The sequence below is a fragment of the Acanthopagrus latus genome, chromosome 22, assembly GCF_904848185.1.
Source record: "Acanthopagrus latus isolate v.2019 chromosome 22, fAcaLat1.1, whole genome shotgun sequence".
Lineage (NCBI taxonomy): Eukaryota > Metazoa > Chordata > Actinopteri > Spariformes > Sparidae > Acanthopagrus > Acanthopagrus latus.
The window spans coordinates 25,643,549-25,663,310 of NC_051060.1; the positions used below are offsets into that span (position 1 = coordinate 25,643,549).

The window sequence follows — 19,762 nt, forward strand, 5'->3', positions numbered from 1 at the left end:
ACTCTCCTCCTCCTCCTCTTCCTCCTCCTCCTCTTCCTCCTCACTCTCCTCCTCTTCCTCCTCACTCTCTTCCTCCTCACTCTCCTCCTCTTCCTCCTCACTCTCCTCCTCCTCATCCTCCTCACTCTCCTCCTCCTCCTCTTCCTCCTCCTCACACACTCACTCACTCTCCTCCTCTTCACTCTCCTCCTCACTCACTCACTCACTCTCCTCCTCCTCCTCCTCCTCCTCCTCCTCCTCAGATCCTTGCCTGTACATCCCTCGGTTCGCTCATATGTTGGAGTTCGGGGTGAAGACTCATGAGGTTTCCATGACGGCTCTTCGTCTTGTTCAGAGGATGAAGAGGGACTGGATGCACACGGGACGCCGACCCTCTGGTCTCTGTGGAGCAGGTACAGCATGGCCGCCATCTCCATGGCAACAACTAACATCAACAACCATATTCTGTCCTCACTCTCCTGCTCCCACTTCTTCTCCTCTCTCCTATCTCCTCTGTCCTCCCCTTCCTCTCCCCTCCTCCTCTCCCCTCCTCCTCTCTCCTCCTCTCTCCTCCTCTCCTCCTCTTTCCCCTCCTCCTCTCTCCTCCTCTCTCCCCTCCTCCTCTCTCTTCCTCTCCCCTCCTCCTCTCTCCTCCTCTCTCCCCTCCTCCTCTCCCCTCCTCCTCTCTCCTCCTCCTCGCCCCTCCTCCTCCCTCCTCCTCTCCTCCTCTCTCCCCTCCTCCTCTCTCCTCCTCTCCTCCTCTCTCCCCCTCTTTCCCCTCCTCCTCTCTCCTCCTCTCTCCTCCTCTCCTCCTCTTTCCCCTCCTCCTCTCTCCTCCTCTCCTCCTCTCTCCCCCTCTTTCCCCTCCTCCTCTCTCCTCAGCTCTCCTGGTGGCTGCTCGAATGCATAAGTTTCGTCGCACAGTGAAGGATGTAATCAGTGTGGTCAAAGTCTGCCAGACGACTCTGAGGAAGAGGTGAGAGCTCTACTACATCACAGCAGATTACCAGAGATCACAGAAGATTACCAGAGATCACAGTAAATGGCAATAGAGTAGATCACTTTTAGTCTCAGTGGATTACAGTGTCCTCTCTTCAGATTAACAGAGTTTGAGGACACGCCCACCAGTCAGCTGACCATCGATGAGTTCATGAGAGTAGATCTGGAGCAGGAATGTGATCCACCCTCCTTCATCGCTGGACAGCACAAAGCAAAAATGCAGCAGGTACATCCATCCATCTCTGACTGGCTGCTGACAACAGTTAACCTGCTGTCAATGACCAAACCAATCATCTTTATTGTCTTCTTCTTCTGCAGCTGGAACAGGAGCTCGCCAGGAAGCTGGATGATGTCGAAGGTCAGTCCACAACAATCGTTTCATCACAATCATCCCACTTCAGAGGGAACCAGAAGGATCATGTAGGACACTTCAGAGGGAACATGTAGGACACTTCAGAGGGAACATGTAGGACACTTCAGAGGGAACATGTAGGACACTTCAGAGGGAACATGTAGGACACTTCAGAGGGATCATGTAGGACACTTCAGAGGGAACATGTAGGACACTTCAGAGGGAACATGTAGGACACTTCAGAGGGAACACTTCATTGTTTATTTAACACACTATGAAAGACAGTAGTGGAATTCCTAAGTACATTATAACAAGTTGAAATTGTTTAAGACACGTTGAAAGACGTTAAACTAATAATAAATAAACATGATTATGATTTATAAAAATAAGGACACTGGGGAACTCTTAAAGTGAAACTCTTGCCAAAATGCAACCTCAGCTTTTTTTGTGAATGTATATGAGTCAAACCTTCATGTAAAAACTTAATTACACTTTTAATGTCTACCGTATTTTCGTTTCAGGTCAAACTCATTTTCAATGGGAGTGCTACGGGCACTTTTACGATAACATGAAAATCTCTATTTTTAAAACAGTAAGAAATCTTGACACAACATGAAACTTTGCTGGTAGCATCACCAGGGTCTCTACACATGAACACCAGCACTGACAACATTGTTTGTGTACACAGAGTCACTAAAAACAAAGTTTCTGAACAACTCATGTTAGCAGTAGCTTGTTCCGCTCGCTGCCGTCCTGCCAGTGGAGAAGAGTCGATCTCAGAATGAGACATAACATGGAATGTTTGACTCACATACATTCACAAAAAAGGCTTGGTTGAATTTTGGTGTGAGTTTCACTTTAAGGACACTAACAAGGACACTGGGGGAACTGTTAGATCATATTTTTTTTATTTCATCTTGTCCCATTAGGAGAGATCAGCTGCTACAAGGACGAGATTGAGACCGAGCTGGAGAAGAGTCGACCCAAACTGAGGGGAATCTACGCCGCCTACGCCAAAGAAATCGGTCTGATCCTGAGTCAGTCAGTCTAACATCTCCATGGAAACAAGAACATTTAACAAGTCTTTAATTCTTGGTTTTCAGACCCAGAGGACGCAGAGGTTTTGTCCTTGACCTCTGACCCCGAGGAGCCAGAAGTTGAAGACAGTGAGCTCAGAGTTGCCACTCAACAACTGACTCAGGACTTCCTGTGTCAGGTGATCCAGGAGGAAGAGGGGCGGGGCAAGAAGAAAGATGACAGCAATAAAGAGCCAGGGTCAGAGAAGGACGGGGAAGGCTCTCAGCGTCAGGCCGCCCCTCTAGCTGTCATCCTGGGAAAGCTGCCGAACGCCACCAGCCTCCTCCAACCGACCTGTGATGAGTCAGAGACGAGCGAGAAACCAGATGGTAAGAAGAGAAACACCCACTTAGCTCACTTGGACAGGTGTGTTTATTCTGTGTAGAGCTTAGATCGGGCCCAAAAAAATTAAGCCGTCCTGACCCGAGCCCGTGAACGTTGTGTCTGAGCCCGGCCCGGCCCGACACATTAACTGTAATTATGAGCCCGACATTTTTTTAATACAAGGGCTGTTATAACTGACGATATTTTGCTTTCTTCTTGCATCTCGGGGAATGATGAATCATGTTTTCATCATGAGGACACTCAGGTGTAACACCATTATCAGGTGTAACACCACCATCAGGTGTAACACCACTATCAGGTGTAACACCACCATCAGGTGTAACACCACTATCAGGTGTAACACCACCATCAGGTGTAACACCACCATCAGGTGTAACACCATTATCAGGTGAAACACCATTATCAGGTGTAACACCATTATCAGGTGTAACACCATTATCAGGTGTAACACCACCATCAGGTGTAACACCACACAGCCACACAAACTCAAACAGCAACTGCAAAAGAGAGCTGCGTGTTTTCTAGCTGGAAATATAGTCTAAAAAATATAGAATTTTGAGTTATTAAAAAAAACACACACACACAAATGCTTGATCAAGGCCCCGACCCGACCTGACCCAGCCCGACCCGACCCGAGGATAATGGTGGGAAATATCGACCCGGCCAGGCCGTGGTCCGGGTCAGGTCAGGGTCGGGCAGAGAATCTAAATTCTGAGGCTCTGCTGTGTGTTCACAGATGAGCAGTCAGAGGGTGGAGAGCTCGACCTGGACGGCATCGATGATCAGGAGATTGATAAGGTTAGTTTATCAATCAATCACAACTGCATTGATCCAAGATAAACACAGATCCTTCATATTTAATCAAAATTGAGTTAAAGCCAAATCTCTCTGACAATATAAATGTATCTGTCAGAGAAGATAATGAGATACATGCTGTACGTACAAACCTGCTGATTGATCAGAACTTGACTCTGATTGGTTCCTCTGTGCTGCAGTACATCCTGAATGAGAGGGAGGTGGAGGTGAAGACGGAGCTGTGGATGAAACAGAATGCAGAATACCTGGAAGAGCAGAAAGGTAGACTTCATCATCATCATCAGCAGCAGCAGCCCAACACCAATCAATCACTCAGCTGCTGTTTCCAACATTTTGGGTGTCCATGTTGCAGAATATGAGGGCTGTAACGACACACGTATCAAAACTGAAATCGTGACACTCAGATCCACGAACGGTCTCGTGGTGTGAGAGGGCAGAATCCCGACACAGCTTCCAGTCCAGATCCAGAACTATGAGTAATAATAAGTAGCCCCTTTCACACAGAGACGCCACATTAACACCACAGCGGTGGTTCGCCAATTCTCCGCCGTTGGCTGTTCACTCAGAGCGAAGCACCGCTGGAGTAAAGATGAACGGCTGTGTAATTCACATAGAGAGCCGGTGCTGCGGCTCCTAACGAGGCGTGACGGACCACGTCATGATGATGACGTCGGGGTGTCTTCAAGGTGTTTCCCTTGTCAATCTAAAGCAGCGGATACTTTTTTAATCATATGGATGCTGTTTTAATGTGTCGTGACTGAGATCCTGACCCACCAAACAGCCTGGAAAGTGACTTACGTTTTTCGCTGTAAATTACATGATTACATAATCGCCATCAGTAAACAGCCTCTGTCCCAGAGTCACTTGCGAGGACGGAGGCTGTTTTCTGGGAGAAAGTTTACTGAAGTCTCGTCAAGAGGGTTGACCGTCGCGGCGATTTGTTTTCATCACAAACGCTTGGTGAGTTAACCTTTTGTGCCAGTGACAGACGCTGTTTTTTCGGGCAGAAATGTGACGAAGATTTGGTAGGACAGACAGGAGGTCAGATAGGAGGACAGACAGGAGGTCAGACAGCAGGACGGACGCTTCTCCACGTACACCTGCGGTATTTTTTTTCCTCATCATCAAAGACAGTTACTACGTTACCTTAGTTTGGTCATGTAACGTTGCTTTGTGGCACATTTCTCATTATTAACTTGAGTGAAGGACCTGTGCAGTTAACAGACCATCTGACACGCCCATACGCACAGCTGACTGATCTATTCAAACTGGTTCAGTTTCCCAAAACTATCAGAGGAGTATCATATACAGAAGTTATTACAAAAAATATTAGTGTTACATCTATAAAATGTTTAATTTAAAAAAAAAAAAAAAGAGGTTTGTATCAAACCATGGGTCAGAAATCGTGATACAAACCAAATCGTGAGTTTGGTGTATCGTTACAGCCCTACAGAATATCATCACTGATTTATTCTGACAGTTTATAACTCTGTTCTTGATCAATATCAACATCAATATCATAAACATGACTGATGTACATACAGTATCTATTTAAGAATCCATGTTATTGATTGACTATTGTGTGTTTGTGTTCACAGAGAAAGAGGAGAGGATAAAGAAAGAGAAAGAACAGGGGACATATAAAGAGAAGGTGAGCGCTGGTGATTCACACTGTCGTCCGAATAGAGTTGATTATGTGACATAATTCAGAGCAAAACCTTTAACTCACCTTCACTGTTGTTTTGTTCATGTTACTGTCTGTGATAACCTCCTGTTAACCTCCTGTTAACCTCCTGATAACCTCCTGATAACCTCCTGAGAAAACTCCCTCCCTCCTGGCCTGTGAGAGTACAGAGTGCTGTCCTCAGTAATCAGTCGTCTCTGTTGTTACTTGTCTAATCATCTCAAATACCAAAAAACAGAACAAAGTTTTACTGGAAATACACTTTTAATTAAAAGTGAAAAGTTTAGATGACACAGTCTAAATGACGTGTTGTGAGTTGGATAGTTAATTGACGTCCGTCTGTCTGCAGCCGAAGAAGTCGAAGAAGAAGAAGGAGCAGATTGAGGCATCGACGGCGGGCGAGGCCATCGAGAGGATGTTGGAGAAGAAGAAGATCTCCAGTAAGATCAACTACGAAGTCCTCAGAGACCTGAACAGCAGAGGGACAGGAAGTGGGGGGGGCAGCAGTCCCAGCAGAGCCTCCTCCGACCCCCCCGACGTCAACACCGCCACCCGCAAACGACTCAGCCGCCGCCGCCGCAAGAAGAGCAGCGACACCAACCGAGACCTCGCAGCCAATGCCAGCATCATGGGGAAGAGGTACCGTTAATCATCTATATTGATCTGTAGTCTATAATGCATTGATTCTGTATGGGTAATCATCTCTATATAATCAATAATAGATAATAGATTTAATACTGGTTTTCAGTGATATGTAATCTATAATCAGTAATAAATAGATGATATACTGTTCATGATCAGCATATAATCTATACATTAACAAATGTTTGTCAGGAGTTACATCTTCAGTCAATCAATAAACTCCAAATACTGATTGTTATTGAACCAATCACATCTCACTACAGCCTAGTTGCTGTTCTGGAGTCTTCAGTTGTATGAAATGATGGATCAATGCATAAAAATAATCAGATAAATAATATACAGGACATGAAAAGATATTATTGATCTTGTTCCAGGGTCCGCCTCCTGATATCCTCCACACCGAAGAAGAAGAAAACAGCCGTCCAGGTGAACGTGTAGATATGTAGACATATACACACGGTTAAATGGATAAAGATATAGACATACAGTGTGTGTGTGTGTGTGTGTGTGTGTGTGTGTGTGTGTGTGTGTGTGTGTGTGTGTGTGTGTATGTATATATATATATATATATATATATATATATATATATATATATATATATATATATATATATATATATATAGTGTGTGTGTATATATATGTGTATATATATATATATATGTGTGTGTATATATATATATATATATATATATATATATATATATATATATATATATATATATATATATATATATATATATATAAATACACATATATATACATATATATATATATATATATATATATATATATATATATATATATATATATATATATATATATATATATATATATATATAGTGTGTGTGTATATATATGTGTATATATATATATGTGTGTGTATATATATATATACAAATATATATATATATATATATATATATATATATATATATATATATATATATATATATATATACACAGTATATGTATACAGCATGCAGTACACACATATGTCTGTTTTAATTTAAACTGCATGTGATTCCCCTTCAGGCAGAAAACTCTGTCACCATGACAACAGAAACAACAACAACAACAACAACAGAGGCTGTCGCTGAGGTGACCCCTGACCCTGAACCAGACGACAGCTCCACCCCCGCTGCTCCTCCCACTGTGCTGGAAGAGGAGGAGGACGAGGAAGAGGAGGCAGACGAGGAGTGTGTCAGCGCCCTGCAGCTAGTAGGAGGTCAGCCCAGACTTTTATTCTGAAAATACACACAGACAGATTCACTGGACTGAACAGGCTTCAAACTCCAATACAGAAGTATCAGTGAAGTTATTTAGAAGTATCACAGTTGAATTCAAAGTGCTCAGAAACATAAATATTATATATTATCAGGGTTTCCCCAGGAAACTTGCTGAGCTCGGTGGTAGGTTGGACGGGAGGCCCACCGGCGGTAAAGCATGTTTTTTTTGTGTGACATGGGCCTGACACATGGCCCTGTAGGGAACAGATTCATCACGTACTAGAGTTTAGAGTGGCTCCATACTGCCTTCAATTAAATCAGAGTTAAAAGTTTTTTGTTTTAAGTATTTTTTTGGCCTTTTATGGCTTTAGTTGATAGGTCAGCTGAAGAGGTGACAGGAAAGGGGATGAGAGGGGCAGTGACACGCAGCAAATGGACCCGGGTTGGCAGGCGTGTCACTGCCCCTCTCATGCAAGAAGCCTCAGCATAAGGGACGCCCTCTGTACCAACGGAGCTACACAGATAGATGGCAGCAATGTAACTTTTGGATGACAGCTGCCGTAAAACCCTGAAGAAGGAGAAGAAGACTTCATTACAACAGCTACCATCAGATCTTATCTAATGCTGAATTTAATAGCAGTGTTTCACTACTAAACCACTGTAAAATTAGCGCACTTAATGTTGTTAATATTTTCACGTAGTACAAAACAAACAATATAAAACTTGCCATATTGGTCAGGTACAGTTAGCTGCTGTACAAACTTATTTGGATTAAATCCGCTGGTTCTGTTTCCCATCGCGGCACGGAGAACGCTGCTCTGCCACTGCAGCGGACGACGAGCTAACGTCCATGCTACATCCATGCTAGCCGCCTCATCGACCGGTCGCTCAGCCAACGTCGCGCCGCTGCACACCTGGTCAACAGGTGAATCAGCGAGACACCTGACGTCAGGCCCGCTATGTGTTCACATGTTGACCACAAGATGGCGCCATCGTGCTTTCAGCTTTGTTACTGATGTAACAAACCAGTTCAGAATAAATAAATATACGATGCTTAGCCTGGCGGTGGGAAATATAATACACTGGGGGAAACCCTGTATTATAATATTTTCACTAGTTGAAACAAAAATCAACATCATTGGCTTAAGCCTCTGATGTAGATTCACTCATTGATTGATTGATTGATTGTGTGTTCCAGATTACGGGTGTGAGGAGGAGGAAGTCTTCTAGCCGCTGACTGACCTTTGACCTCCAGTGAACAAATTCTCCGTCCATCAGCTCCACTGAGACAGATCAGTGTAACAGAGATTGATAATCAATATCAGTGATCAGTCAGTTTCTTCTTTAATTGAACGCTGATCACTTCGATTGATTTTTCGTGCCGCTCCTGTTGTTTATACTGTAAATAGAAAACTTTTAGCTTTTAGATGTTTGTGTATTTTTATATGAACGTGTTGTGTAAATAAAAACGTAGAGACCAGAAAACAAACGATAAATCAAACAGCTGATGTTTGTGTCAGTAGTGTGTGTTTCATGTTGTTGTGTATTTTATCGTGTTTGTTCCTGATGACATGAAATAATCATGACATGAAACAACAGCAACATTCCAGAGAAAATAAAGAAACTTTCAAAGAAGAAAATAAAACTCTGTTTTTTGTTCATCGACCTGATCAGAGAACACTTTACACCCGAACAGGTGGTTCAGGCCACAATGCACCATGGGAAACAAGCAGACAATCAAAACGGTTCATCTGATGTTTCAGCTCAAAATGGATTCAGATGAGCCATAAAGATGAATCAGATGTTTGTCAGTGAACCCAGTTTCTTCTTCACAATCCTTCTTCTGATTGGTCTTTGTGCTAAGCTATGCTAACAGATTCCCCTACTTCCAGTCTTTGTGCTAAGCTAACATTTTAAAGGGCTTATGAAGTGTTGGATTGTTCCTTTAAATCTCTGTAAGGTTGAAGGACCCACAGCTTCAGGACGCCGCCCTCAGGGACTCCACCTGTGACTGAAGACAGAGGGTTCATCTGTTGGACTGTCCCTTAAGCCGGTCATGGTCTCTCAGTATCCAAACGTCTGTTTGATGGCCTGGAAGTAGAACCGGGTCCAGCCCTCTCTAGTGGACTCCTCCTCCCCCACAGGGACTCCTCGACACTCCATCCTCAGCTCTGTCTCGTCTCCTTGGTCCACCAGCTCCAGACTGATGTTGGCGTAGTGCTCTGGTGAGAGACAAACAAAACTCAGAGGTCAGAGTGTCCCTGAACACAACACCAGGGCCTGATTTCAAACGCATCAGGGCATCATCACAGGAGGACGTACCGCTGGGCCACGTCCTGAACCGCCACCTCATCTCAATCCTTTGGTCTGGTACCTGCAGGGAGGAGCAGCAGACTGGTTACCATGGTGATGTGACAACTCACCACTGATTGGCTGAGCAGCTGGGACATTACCAGCTGTGTAAACTCTCCGCTGACATTCCCATCTAAAAGCTGGAACCGCCCCCCACAGCGACCGTCTACCAACGCCGCCGAGCGCGTAAACACCTGGACGAACTGTAAACAGAGAGGATTACCTGTAGGACAACAGTACTACTGCAGTACTAATGTACTACAGGAGAACAGTAGTACTGCTACAGTACGACTACAGTGTTACTGAAGTGCTCTCCCAGTCCATCCTGGTCTGTCCTGGTCTGGTACCTCCTGGTTGATGAAGGTCCTGTAGAGCTCATCAGGTGATGTTTGGAAGGTTTCCTTCAAACTGAAGCTGCAGGTTGAGATACGGACACCTGACAAACAAGGGGATGGACCAGAGGAGCACCTGGGGGCGGGGTTTATCTGTAGGAACACACAGAGGGAGGTTAGAGGTCACAGCTGGCTCAGGTGGATCAGAGGCTGAATACTTGCCCACCTGAGTTTTAGTGGTCTGGATCTGGCTCTTCTTGGCGTCAGGATGAGGCTTCTTCGGTCCGCCTGCAGTGGGAAGGATCATCCCCTGACTGAACTCTGTGAGGTCAGAGGTCACTCAGGTTACCACAGGCATCCTCATCATCATCATTGATTGGTTAGTCCTGTTGCATTCTGGGTAACAGACCTGATTTGAGCTGGCGGACATAGTCGCCCAGAACTCTCTGGATCTCCTTAGTGCCCGTCCTCTTCATAAGATCCAGGAGTGGCGTGTTGGGCTGGTCTTTACCCAGGGACACTGAGATCTGGACAATATGATTATCAATATTCCAATTAATACTGTGATCAATATATTGATCAGTGAGATCAGGAACAGGAAGAAGGTGACTCACATCGAGGTCGTCCATGTCATTCTCGTCTGACAGGTTGAACACGTCGACGGTTCCTCTGAACTTCACTCCAGCGCTGGACGTCCCTGCACAAGAAACAGGAAACAATCAGTGCTGGGCACCACAGAAGAAGAAGCACATATTATTCATTAGAAGTTGTTAGTTAGATATACGTCAGTGACATCATCACTGACCAAGCCAGCTGGCTCTCAGCTGCCACTCGTAGAGAAAGATGAGTTTTCCTTTGCGGTTGTTGATCCAAGCTTCTCCGTCCAGTTTGGGGAGGTCAGTCAGCTGACAGACGCCCTCCGCCCCCTCCACCCGCACCGACAGCAGCAGCTGACGGAGGCACTCTGATGACCAGCTGCTGACATCACGCTCCGTCCTGATGAGGTCACACACAGAAGAAGAAAAAGAAAAAGAAGAAGAAGGAAAGGTTGATTTCTGAGACTTCAGCCCTGCCCCCATCTGACATCACACTTGTTGTCATCCATCAAGCTGTTTAAAAATATCTGAACATGTGCTGAACCAGCTGGAGGGTCATGTAACACACACACACACACACACACACACACACACACACACACACACACACACACACACACACACACAGTTCTAATATACTTGTGAGGTACTATACTATATTCTTAATGTTCTACCTGTAGCTTCACTTCACTCACAACAACAACAACAGTAAACAGACCAGTGCCAGTTGTTGACGTTGGTGGCGTCGGCTCGCTCCTCAACGATCCATCGAGGATCTCCTTCACCCCACTTAGCCATCAGGAAGTCCTGCTGCACCAACTCCTGTTACTGCTGGAGCTTAAAGCCCCTCAGTCTCTCCTCTCTCTCTCTCTCTCTGTCTCTCTGTCTCTCTCTCTCTGTCTCTCTCTCTCTCTCTCTCTCTGTCTCTCTCTCTCTCTCTCTCTGTCTCTCTCTCTCTCTCTCTCTCTCTCTCTCTCTCTCTCTGTCTCTCTGTCTCTCTGTCTCTCTCTCTGTCTCTCTCTGTCTCTCTCTCTGTCTCTGTCTCTCTCTCTCTCTCTGTCTCTCTCTGTCTCTCTCTCTCTCTCTCTCTCTCTCTCTCTCTGTCTCTCTGTCTCTCTCTCTCTCTCTGTCTCTCTCTCTCTCTCTCTCTGTCTCTCTCTCTCTCTGTCTCTCTCTCTCTCTCTCTCTCTCTCTGTCTCTCTCTGTCTCTCTCTGTCTCTCTCTGTCTCTCTCTCTCTCTCTGTCTCTCTCTCTCTCTCTCTCTGTCTCTCTCTCTCTCTGACTAACTTCCACCGGACTTTCAAAGTAAAACAACAGGAACAGGAGCCTTGTTATGTCAAGTGTATGTGTTCTTTGATGTATTTTAATCTGTACTATTTGAAGATTTTTTTGTTTATAAACAGAGAAATAAACTTAAAGACATTTAAGGTTCTAGAGCTTTTAATGTGAAATGTATGTTGTTGTTGTTTTTTCTTCCATTAATGTTGACTTTATGTCGCTAATGTTTGACTTTAATGTCTGGATGTGTTTTCTTATTGAACTGGTTCACTACAATTCCCAGCAGTCACCGCGCGGCATACAGTCCAGCTTCCGCCATAGAAGAAGAAGAAGAAGAAGAAGAAGAAGAAGAGGAGGAACAGCTGAAGGTAAACACAGCTGATCGGCTGTGATCAATTATCAGTGTTAAAGTCAGTATCTGTCTGATCGATGCAAGGGTTAGTGTCCTATCTGATGACGTCACCGTTCCTGACGTTTGTCAGAGTGAAACAAAGTGAAACAAAACTACATCCGGTTAAACCTTAACGAAGCTGTTGGCTCGCTAATATGCTAACTGCTTTCTGCTGTCAGACACATAAACAACCAGCTGAGACCCAGAGTACTCAGAGTACACGTCAGGAGTACTCAGAGTACACGTCAGGAGTACTCAGAGTACACGTCAGGAGTACTCAGAGTACTCAGAGTACACGTCAGGAGTACTCAGAGTACACGTCAGGAGTACTCAGAGTACTCAGAGTACACGTCAGGAGTACTCAGAGTACTCAGAGTACACGTCAGGAGTACTCAGAGTACACGTCAGGAGTACTCAGAGTACACGTCAGGAGTACTCAGAGTACTCAGAGTACACGTCAGGAGTACTCAGAGTACACGTCAGGAGTACTCAGAGTACTCAGAGTACACGTCAGGAGTACTCAGAGTACACGTCAGGAGTACTCAGAGTACTCAGAGTACACGTCAGGAGTACTCAGAGTACACGTCAGGAGTACTCAGAGTACACAGAGTACACGTCAGCAGATGAACAGAAGATGATTCATTGTGTTTTATTTTTGTGTTTATGATGAATTCAGCCTGTTAGCAGTAGAAGCTAACGGCTAACGGCTGCTGGTTGTGTTGTCTGTCCAGATGATGAAGAGTAAAGCTGATGAGGAAGACTACTGGAACAGCTCGAAGTTCAAAGCTTTCACCTTCGATGATGATGATGATGAGTTCAGCAGGGTAAGACCTGGACCTGCAGACATCGTGATCATATTCACACTGATATGAAACATGATTACACCATGACATTAAAGTGTCTGTGTATGAGGTTACCGTTCACCTGTGCAGGTGTATCTCATTATATCACAGACTGCGCTCAGCATCAACACAACACTGAAGGTGTTTTCACAGGTGTGTTTGTACACGGTACACCTGTGTACCTGTTTTGAGTGGGTCCAGGTGCGACAGCAGTTTGAATCAATCTGATTATTCAGTTGTATTCATAGTTTTCTAAATGAGGCGGCAGGTGTGTCAGTTCACCTGTGTGATGTCATGTCTGTGTGCTGTCAGTTAAAAGAATCGAAGCAGGCCGTGAACAGCATCCGGCGCCTGGTGGAGGAGGACGATGATGAAGACGAGGTGGAGAAGGTCAGCTGGAGCGGAGAGCCTGTTGGAAGTAAGACACCATCACTGTTGTAAACACCTGTAGACAATCCTGAGATGTGATTGGCTGCAGGGTGTGGATTATCCTCCTGTCTTTGCAGGTATCTCCTGGTCGGTCAGAGAGACAGCGGCATCCAATCAAAGAACAGACAGAGACCCTGCCTTCCCCAAAATAAACACTGACACACCGAGCATCAGCAAGAGTAACTCAGGGTACTCTCTGAGCTCTCTGTTCAAAGGTGAGACAGCTGCACACAGGACTCAGGTACGATCAGGTCACACGATTCAGTTACGATCAGGTCACACGACTCAGGTACGATCAGGTCACACGACTCAGGTACGATCAGGTCACATGACTCAGGTACGATCAGGTCACACGATTCAGTTACGATCAGGTCACACGACTCAGGTACGATCAGGTCACATGACTCAGGTACGATCAGGTCACACGATTCAGGTACGATCAGGTCACACGACTCAGGTACGATCAGGTCACATGACTCAGGTACGATCAGGTCACATGATTCAGTTACGATAAGGATCATAAAAGTTTTCACTGAAGGTTGAATCTCTTCCTCTGCAGGAAAAACTAAAGGGGGAAACTTCCAGTCGTTCAGTGACGGTGAGTCTCAACTACACTCTGGAGTGATGTGATGGTGGTGATGATGATGATGATGATGATGATGATGGTGATGATGATGATGATGATGGTGATGATGTGATGATGATGATGGTGGTGATGATGATGATGGTGGTGATGATGATGATGATGATGGTGATGATGTGATGATGATGATGGTGGTGATGATGGTGATGATGATGATGATGATGATGGTGATGATGATGATGATGATGGTGATGGTGATGATGATGATGATGGTGATGATGGTGATGATGATGATGATGATGTGATGATGATGATGGTGGTGATGATGATGATGGTGGTGATGATGGTGATGATGATGATGATGGTGATGATGGTCATGATGGTCATGATGATGGTGATGATGATGATGGTGGTGATGATGATGATGGTGGTGATGATGGTGATGATGATGATGATGGTCATGATGATGGTGATGATGATGATGGTGGTGATGATGATGATGGTGATGATGATGATGGTGGTGATGATGATGATGGTGGTGATGATGGTGATGATGATGATGATGATGATGATGATGGTCATGATGATGGTGATGATGATGATGGTGATGATGATGATGGTGATGGTGATGATGGTGATGATGATGATGTGATGATGATGATGGTGGTGATGATGATGATGATGATGGTGATGATGGTCATGATGGTGATGATGATGGTGATGATGATGGTGATGATGATGATGATGGTCATGATGATGGTGATGATGATGATGGTGGTGATGATGATGATGATGATGATGATGATGGTCATGATGATGGTGATGATGATGATGGTGATGATGATGATGGTGATGGTGATGATGGTGATGATGATGATGTGATGATGATGATGGTGGTGATGATGATGATGATGATGGTGATGATGGTCATGATGGTGATGATGATGGTGATGATGATGGTGATGATGATGATGATGGTCATGATGATGGTGATGATGATGATGGTGGTGATGATGATGATGGTGGTGATGATGGTGATGATGATGATGATGGTGATGATGGTGATGATGGTCATGATGATGGTGATGATGATGATGATGGTCATGATGATGGTGATGATGATGATGATGGTGGTGATGATGATGATGATGATGGTGATGATGTGATGATGATGATGATGATGGTGATGATGATGATGATGATGGTGATGATGATGATGATGATGATGGTGATGATGATGATGGTGATGATGTGATGATGATGATGATGATGGTGATGATGATGATGATGGTGATGATGATGATGGTGATGATGATGATGATGATGATGATGATGGTGTTGATGATGATGGTGATGATGATGATGGTCATGATGATGGTGATGATGATGATGGTCATGATGATGGTGACGATGATGATGGTGATGATGTGTTTCAGCGCTCAGTGACTCGTCTGTCCGGCTCTACGCACCAGAACTCCGAAAACCCAAATCTGAATACAAGGTAACAAAGGGCTGGTAATCTGATTACAATCTGTCAAATTGTTAATCTGATTTGTTTTGTAGGATACTAATGATGATGTCATCTTGTACCGTCAGGATTATGTCAGTGATTGGTCGCCTGACGAGACGGTCCAGAGAATGCAGCAGGGAAAGGTAACACACCTGTCTGTCTGTCCACCTGTATGACCACAGCAGTATCTGTGAGTAGCATCAGAGTTCTGTTCTGTTTGCTTCAGGCCGTGTCTCTGGAGAAGTTCAGGTCTCTTCAGGAGAAACTGCTGCTGCTCGATTTCGCCGTCAGCGCCCACGATGGAAACGTCATCACTGCTGTAACTTTATTTACAATCCAATCCACAACAACACTGTCTTTAGACTTTATCAACTACTTAAATAAAAACACTCACCACGCATGTTTTCATTTCAGGTCTTAATTTATCTAAAGAGAACTCTGAGCAAAGGTGAGCCTGCTGACCTGACCTGGTCCTGGATCTGGTCTCTATTGTCCTGGTCCTGGACCAGTGATCTGTACTGAGTATTTGTGTTTTCCTGCTCAGATGTTCTCTTCCGGGAGCTGGAGTCCCGACAAACGGCTCTGAGACATTTCATCCACTACCTGACTGAGACCAGAGACCAGCGGCTGATGCTGGAGCTGCTCAGGTAACACCTGCACCTGTATTTATACCTTCCTCTGTATCTGTACTGTGTACACCTGGACACACCTGATGTCATCTTATTTCTTCTTCTTCTGGTCCTTCTCAGGTCTCTGGGCCGGACAGAAGACACAGCAGTATGTAGTCCACACAGCTAACACCCAGCAGTACACAGTCGTAGACCACAGTTGTAGTATCACTGGCACACATCAAACTGACAGGAAGCTGATGTCATTTCCTGTCTGTTTCCATGGTGATAGCTGCTGCAGTATAAAGAACACCTGAACATCGCTGATGAAAACAAGAGGCGGGACTTCCTGAAGAGCTGCGTCAGGTGAGTGACTCCTGCAGGCCACCATACTTCATACAGCATCAGACGTACACGTGAACTTCCTGCAGCTGAATGCACTAAGTCACACTCGTTGTTTGTGTGTGTGTGTGTGTGTGTTTGTGTTTGTTTGTTTGTGTGTGTGTTTGTGTGTGTGTGTGTGTGTTTGTGTGTGTGTGTGTGTGTGTGTGTGTGTGTGTGTGTGTGTGTGTGTTTGTGTGTTTGTTTGCAGTCTTCCATTCTCTGCAGAAGACTCGGCTCATGTTCAGGATCACTTCACCCTGCTGGAGCGACAGATCATCATCGAGGTCAGACTTCGCTGTGGGAACTTTATTCTTTTCATTTTCATTCTTTTTATTGTTTGTTTTTTCTTCCAGTCATTCTTTGAAACATGTTTTTGTCATTGTCTCAGAGTTTATCGTGACATCTTCAAATGTCTGCATTTTTTCCAAAAACACAAGTGAAACGGTCAGAACATACCGGCCGTGTCTGCCAGGAATAAACCTCTTATCCACATCCACCCAGGACTTCCTTAGTTTAAACTAAGTTTACACACTGTTTGAATCCCTGTGTAATCTCAGAATAAACCCAAGATTATATCCGGGGCTTTCCCAGTTTATCTCCAGTTGAACCTGTATGTCCTTCTGTGTTGTCGCTAGGCAACAGACCGGCAGGCCGAGTGTGGAGGGAAGGTGGAAATCTTCCAGAAGTTTCCCAGAAGAGCTTCAATCCTGAACATGCCGCTGGTCACAACACTGTACTACTGCTGCTTCTACCACTACCCCGAGGCTGAGGTGAGGCTGAGTGGAACTAAACCAAACCAAACTGTCCTACTGCTGCTTCTACCACGACCTGGACTCAACTGAACCAGATGAATTAAACTGGCTTAGTTGAACCGGATCAGTTGAGCATGTTTTCTGTCTGCAGGGAACCTACAGCAGTCCTCTGAACATTCGTCAGACCTTCAAGGTGAGAGCGGATGTTTTTCACTTTCATCATAGTAATTATATTTGTATTATATTATTTCATCAGCTGCTGACCTGCTAACCTGTTGACCTTTGACCTCAGATTTCAGAGAAGCAGTACTTCGTGACGGCGCTGGCAGCCCGGGCGAAGCTGAAAGCCTGGTTGGACGTGGACGCTCTGTTCACCAGCAGGAACTGGCTCGGCTTCACCAGGAAGAAGTCACCACTCAGCTTCCAACGAGTCGTCGACATCCTGCAGAAAAACTCCGCCCCAACACAGGTGAGGGGGCGGGGCCTGTAAGAATACATCCAACAGGTTCAGTCTAAATGATAGGTGTGTTGTCTGATTGACAGGTGCTGCAGGACTACGTGGCGCTGGTGGATGACGCAGAGCTCAGGATCAGTCTGGCTCAGAAACATAAATGTCACGACATCGTCATCAACGTGAGACTCATTCATGTTTACATCAATAACTGGAACCTAAATAATCATCCAATCAGAATCATGCAGAGCTGTTGCCCTCATGTAATGATGACTGATGTGTCTCTGGACCAATCAGACGTACCGGGACCTGAAGGACCGGCAGCTTCTGCTTGGATATCGAGGGAAGGTGGAGAGAGGATCGGCGGAGGAGAGGAAGATCAACGAGCTGCTCAACAACCCGGTGAGGAGGAGGAGGAGGAGGAGGAGGAGTCAGCTTCTTCATCATCATCATGTGACCTGACTGAATGTCTCTTCTTCTATTTCAGCAAATTCGGTGGAAGAACTGAGCTTCACATGTTTCATTCACAGACTTTTATTTTGAAAGTAAGAAGACAGAGCCTCTGTCACTATGACGACATGAACTTCCTGTCAGCGCACACGCCCAGAGAGCATTTTTGATGGGTGGAGCCTACATCATCGCTGAGTCATCGCTGAGTCATCGCTGAGTCATCGCTGAGTCATCTCTTCAAAATCCTCAGACCATTTTTTTCTTTTTTTTATTTACTTAACCACTAATTAATAAAATTATCATTTAAAAACGTCAATTATCTCTGAATCTTTACTACTGAGAAAGGAGGTGATGGAGGAGATGGAGGTGATGGAGGAGATGGAGGTGATGATGGAGGAGATGGAGGTGATGATGGAGGAGATGGAGGTGATGGAGATGATGGAGGAGGTGATGGAGATGATGGAGATGATGGAGGAGGTGATGGAGGTGATGGGGGAGGTGATGGAGGAGGAGATGATGGAGGAGATGATGGAGGTGATGGAGGTGATGGAGATGATGGAGGAGATGATGGAGGTGATGGAGATGATGGAGGAGGTGATGGAGATGATGGAGGAGGTGATGGAGGTGATGGAGATGATGGAGATGATGGAGGAGGTGATAGAGGAGATGATGGGGGTGATGGAGATGATGGAGGTGATGGAGATGATGGAGGAGATGGAGATGATGGAGGTGATGGGGGAGGTGATGGAGGTGATGGAGGAGGAGGTGATGGAGTCGCTGCAGTAACAGCTGGTGGTCACAAGATGGCGGACGTGTCTCTCCCTGTGGTTGCTGACAGGTGTGACAGGAACTTGTGGCTGCAGGTGTTACAGGTGAGAACAGGCTGATGTCAGCAGGTTGAAGTTACATCACAGTGCAGGAGAAAACAAACATCAAGACAAACTCAAAGTCATTTCAGTGACATGAAAACAAGGCGAATGTTCCGAGAGTCTCTCTGTCTGTCTTATGTTCTCACTGACTGATCATGTCGATGTGTTGCTTGATTTCCTCTTTGAGACGCGAGTTCAAAGTATTCGATCAGTGAATTTGCGGTTATGGATTTGAGCTTCGGCTCAACAAAACATCCTGATAGTCCAGAGTTTCTGTCAATGTGTTGACGTCACATTTTCCCATAAAGATGTGCAGGTGAGGACACGAGCAGACGAGCTGGTGAAGATCTTCTGCAGCCTGTTAGCAGAGTTCTCAGTGGATCAGTTTCAGAGATACTTCTATGATTTTATTTGTAATAAAATATTTGTAGTGGAGGGACCAGATGTTTTTACTGCACGTACAGTACGATGGTGGTTGCTTTTAAATGTGTTACTGAGTGAAAAAAAACAAGAAAATTAAAACCTCCATTTTCATGAGAGTTCATTAAAGTTAATTTTTGATATAATGGATTTTGTTTTTCCACACAAAGTTATAAAGAATTGTGTCAGCAGCTGAGCTGGTCTGAAAAAATGAAATTTGATTAATAGCAACAGAAATTTGTGAGGCATTTTGTAAAAATAAGGACGAGTCATCTGCTAGTTGACTGACGAGGATTTCTTTCCCTTTGATGGGACTCGGAGAGCAACTGAACACATATCAGAAATAAATGTGGTGACACGGAGCAACTTGAGTCAGTGTGGAGAAAAACCTGTCT

At 45.0% G+C, this 19,762-nt stretch overlaps 3 protein-coding genes across 5 annotated transcripts in view; 2 read left to right on the plus strand and 1 right to left on the minus strand.

Moving 5' to 3' along the window:
• brf1b (BRF1 RNA polymerase III transcription initiation factor subunit b) overlaps nt 1-8,656 on the plus strand; it is a 27,051-nt gene extending 18,395 nt beyond the window's left edge. The window contains exons 7-19 of the mRNA XM_037086871.1: nt 243-392; nt 862-955; nt 1,078-1,204; nt 1,297-1,336; nt 2,260-2,355; nt 2,434-2,736; nt 3,489-3,550; nt 3,748-3,829; nt 5,167-5,219; nt 5,602-5,891; nt 6,269-6,320; nt 6,927-7,119; nt 8,319-8,656. Coding sequence (XP_036942766.1) covers nt 243-392; nt 862-955; nt 1,078-1,204; nt 1,297-1,336; nt 2,260-2,355; nt 2,434-2,736; nt 3,489-3,550; nt 3,748-3,829; nt 5,167-5,219; nt 5,602-5,891; nt 6,269-6,320; nt 6,927-7,119; nt 8,319-8,350 — 1,574 coding nt within the window. The 3' untranslated portion in view covers nt 8,351-8,656. The remainder of the gene's footprint in view (nt 1-242; nt 393-861; nt 956-1,077; nt 1,205-1,296; nt 1,337-2,259; nt 2,356-2,433; nt 2,737-3,488; nt 3,551-3,747; nt 3,830-5,166; nt 5,220-5,601; nt 5,892-6,268; nt 6,321-6,926; nt 7,120-8,318) is intronic.
• On the minus strand, nt 7,014-11,351 carry LOC119012791 (activator of 90 kDa heat shock protein ATPase homolog 1-like). Of its 2 annotated transcripts, XR_005072587.1 has the most exons (10): nt 11,119-11,351; nt 10,610-10,800; nt 10,419-10,501; nt 10,214-10,331; nt 10,031-10,125; nt 9,820-9,957; nt 9,574-9,675; nt 9,443-9,494; nt 9,126-9,342; nt 7,014-7,138 (listed from the first exon to the last, which is right to left on the minus strand). XR_005072587.1 is itself a non-coding variant. In XM_037086944.1 (9 exons), exons 1-9 carry the CDS (start codon nt 11,196-11,198, stop codon nt 9,185-9,187), a joined length of 1,017 nt encoding a protein of 338 aa, XP_036942839.1. In that variant the 5' UTR covers nt 11,199-11,351; the 3' UTR covers nt 8,915-9,184. The 2 variants fall into 2 exon arrangements, 1 of the variants encoding a protein (XP_036942839.1); XM_037086944.1 differs by lacking the exon at nt 7,014-7,138 and having other exon boundaries at nt 8,915-9,342.
• Nucleotides 11,352-11,979: 628 nt separating this feature from the next.
• On the plus strand, nt 11,980-18,394 carry vipas39 (VPS33B interacting protein, apical-basolateral polarity regulator, spe-39 homolog). Of its 2 annotated transcripts, none has more exons than XM_037086905.1 (19): nt 11,980-12,046; nt 12,801-12,893; nt 13,224-13,329; nt 13,418-13,555; nt 13,900-13,938; nt 15,360-15,424; nt 15,520-15,576; nt 15,660-15,752; nt 15,848-15,881; nt 15,978-16,080; nt 16,183-16,210; nt 16,334-16,407; nt 16,634-16,709; nt 17,061-17,195; nt 17,329-17,370; nt 17,470-17,646; nt 17,721-17,810; nt 17,926-18,030; nt 18,116-18,394. In XM_037086905.1, exons 2-19 carry the CDS (start codon nt 12,801-12,803, stop codon nt 18,134-18,136), a joined length of 1,476 nt encoding a protein of 491 aa, XP_036942800.1. In that variant the 5' UTR covers nt 11,980-12,046; the 3' UTR covers nt 18,137-18,394. The 2 variants fall into 2 exon arrangements, with proteins under 2 accessions (XP_036942800.1, XP_036942801.1); XM_037086906.1 differs by lacking the exon at nt 11,980-12,046 and adding an exon at nt 12,093-12,115.
• Nucleotides 18,395-19,762: the final 1,368 nt, after the last annotated feature.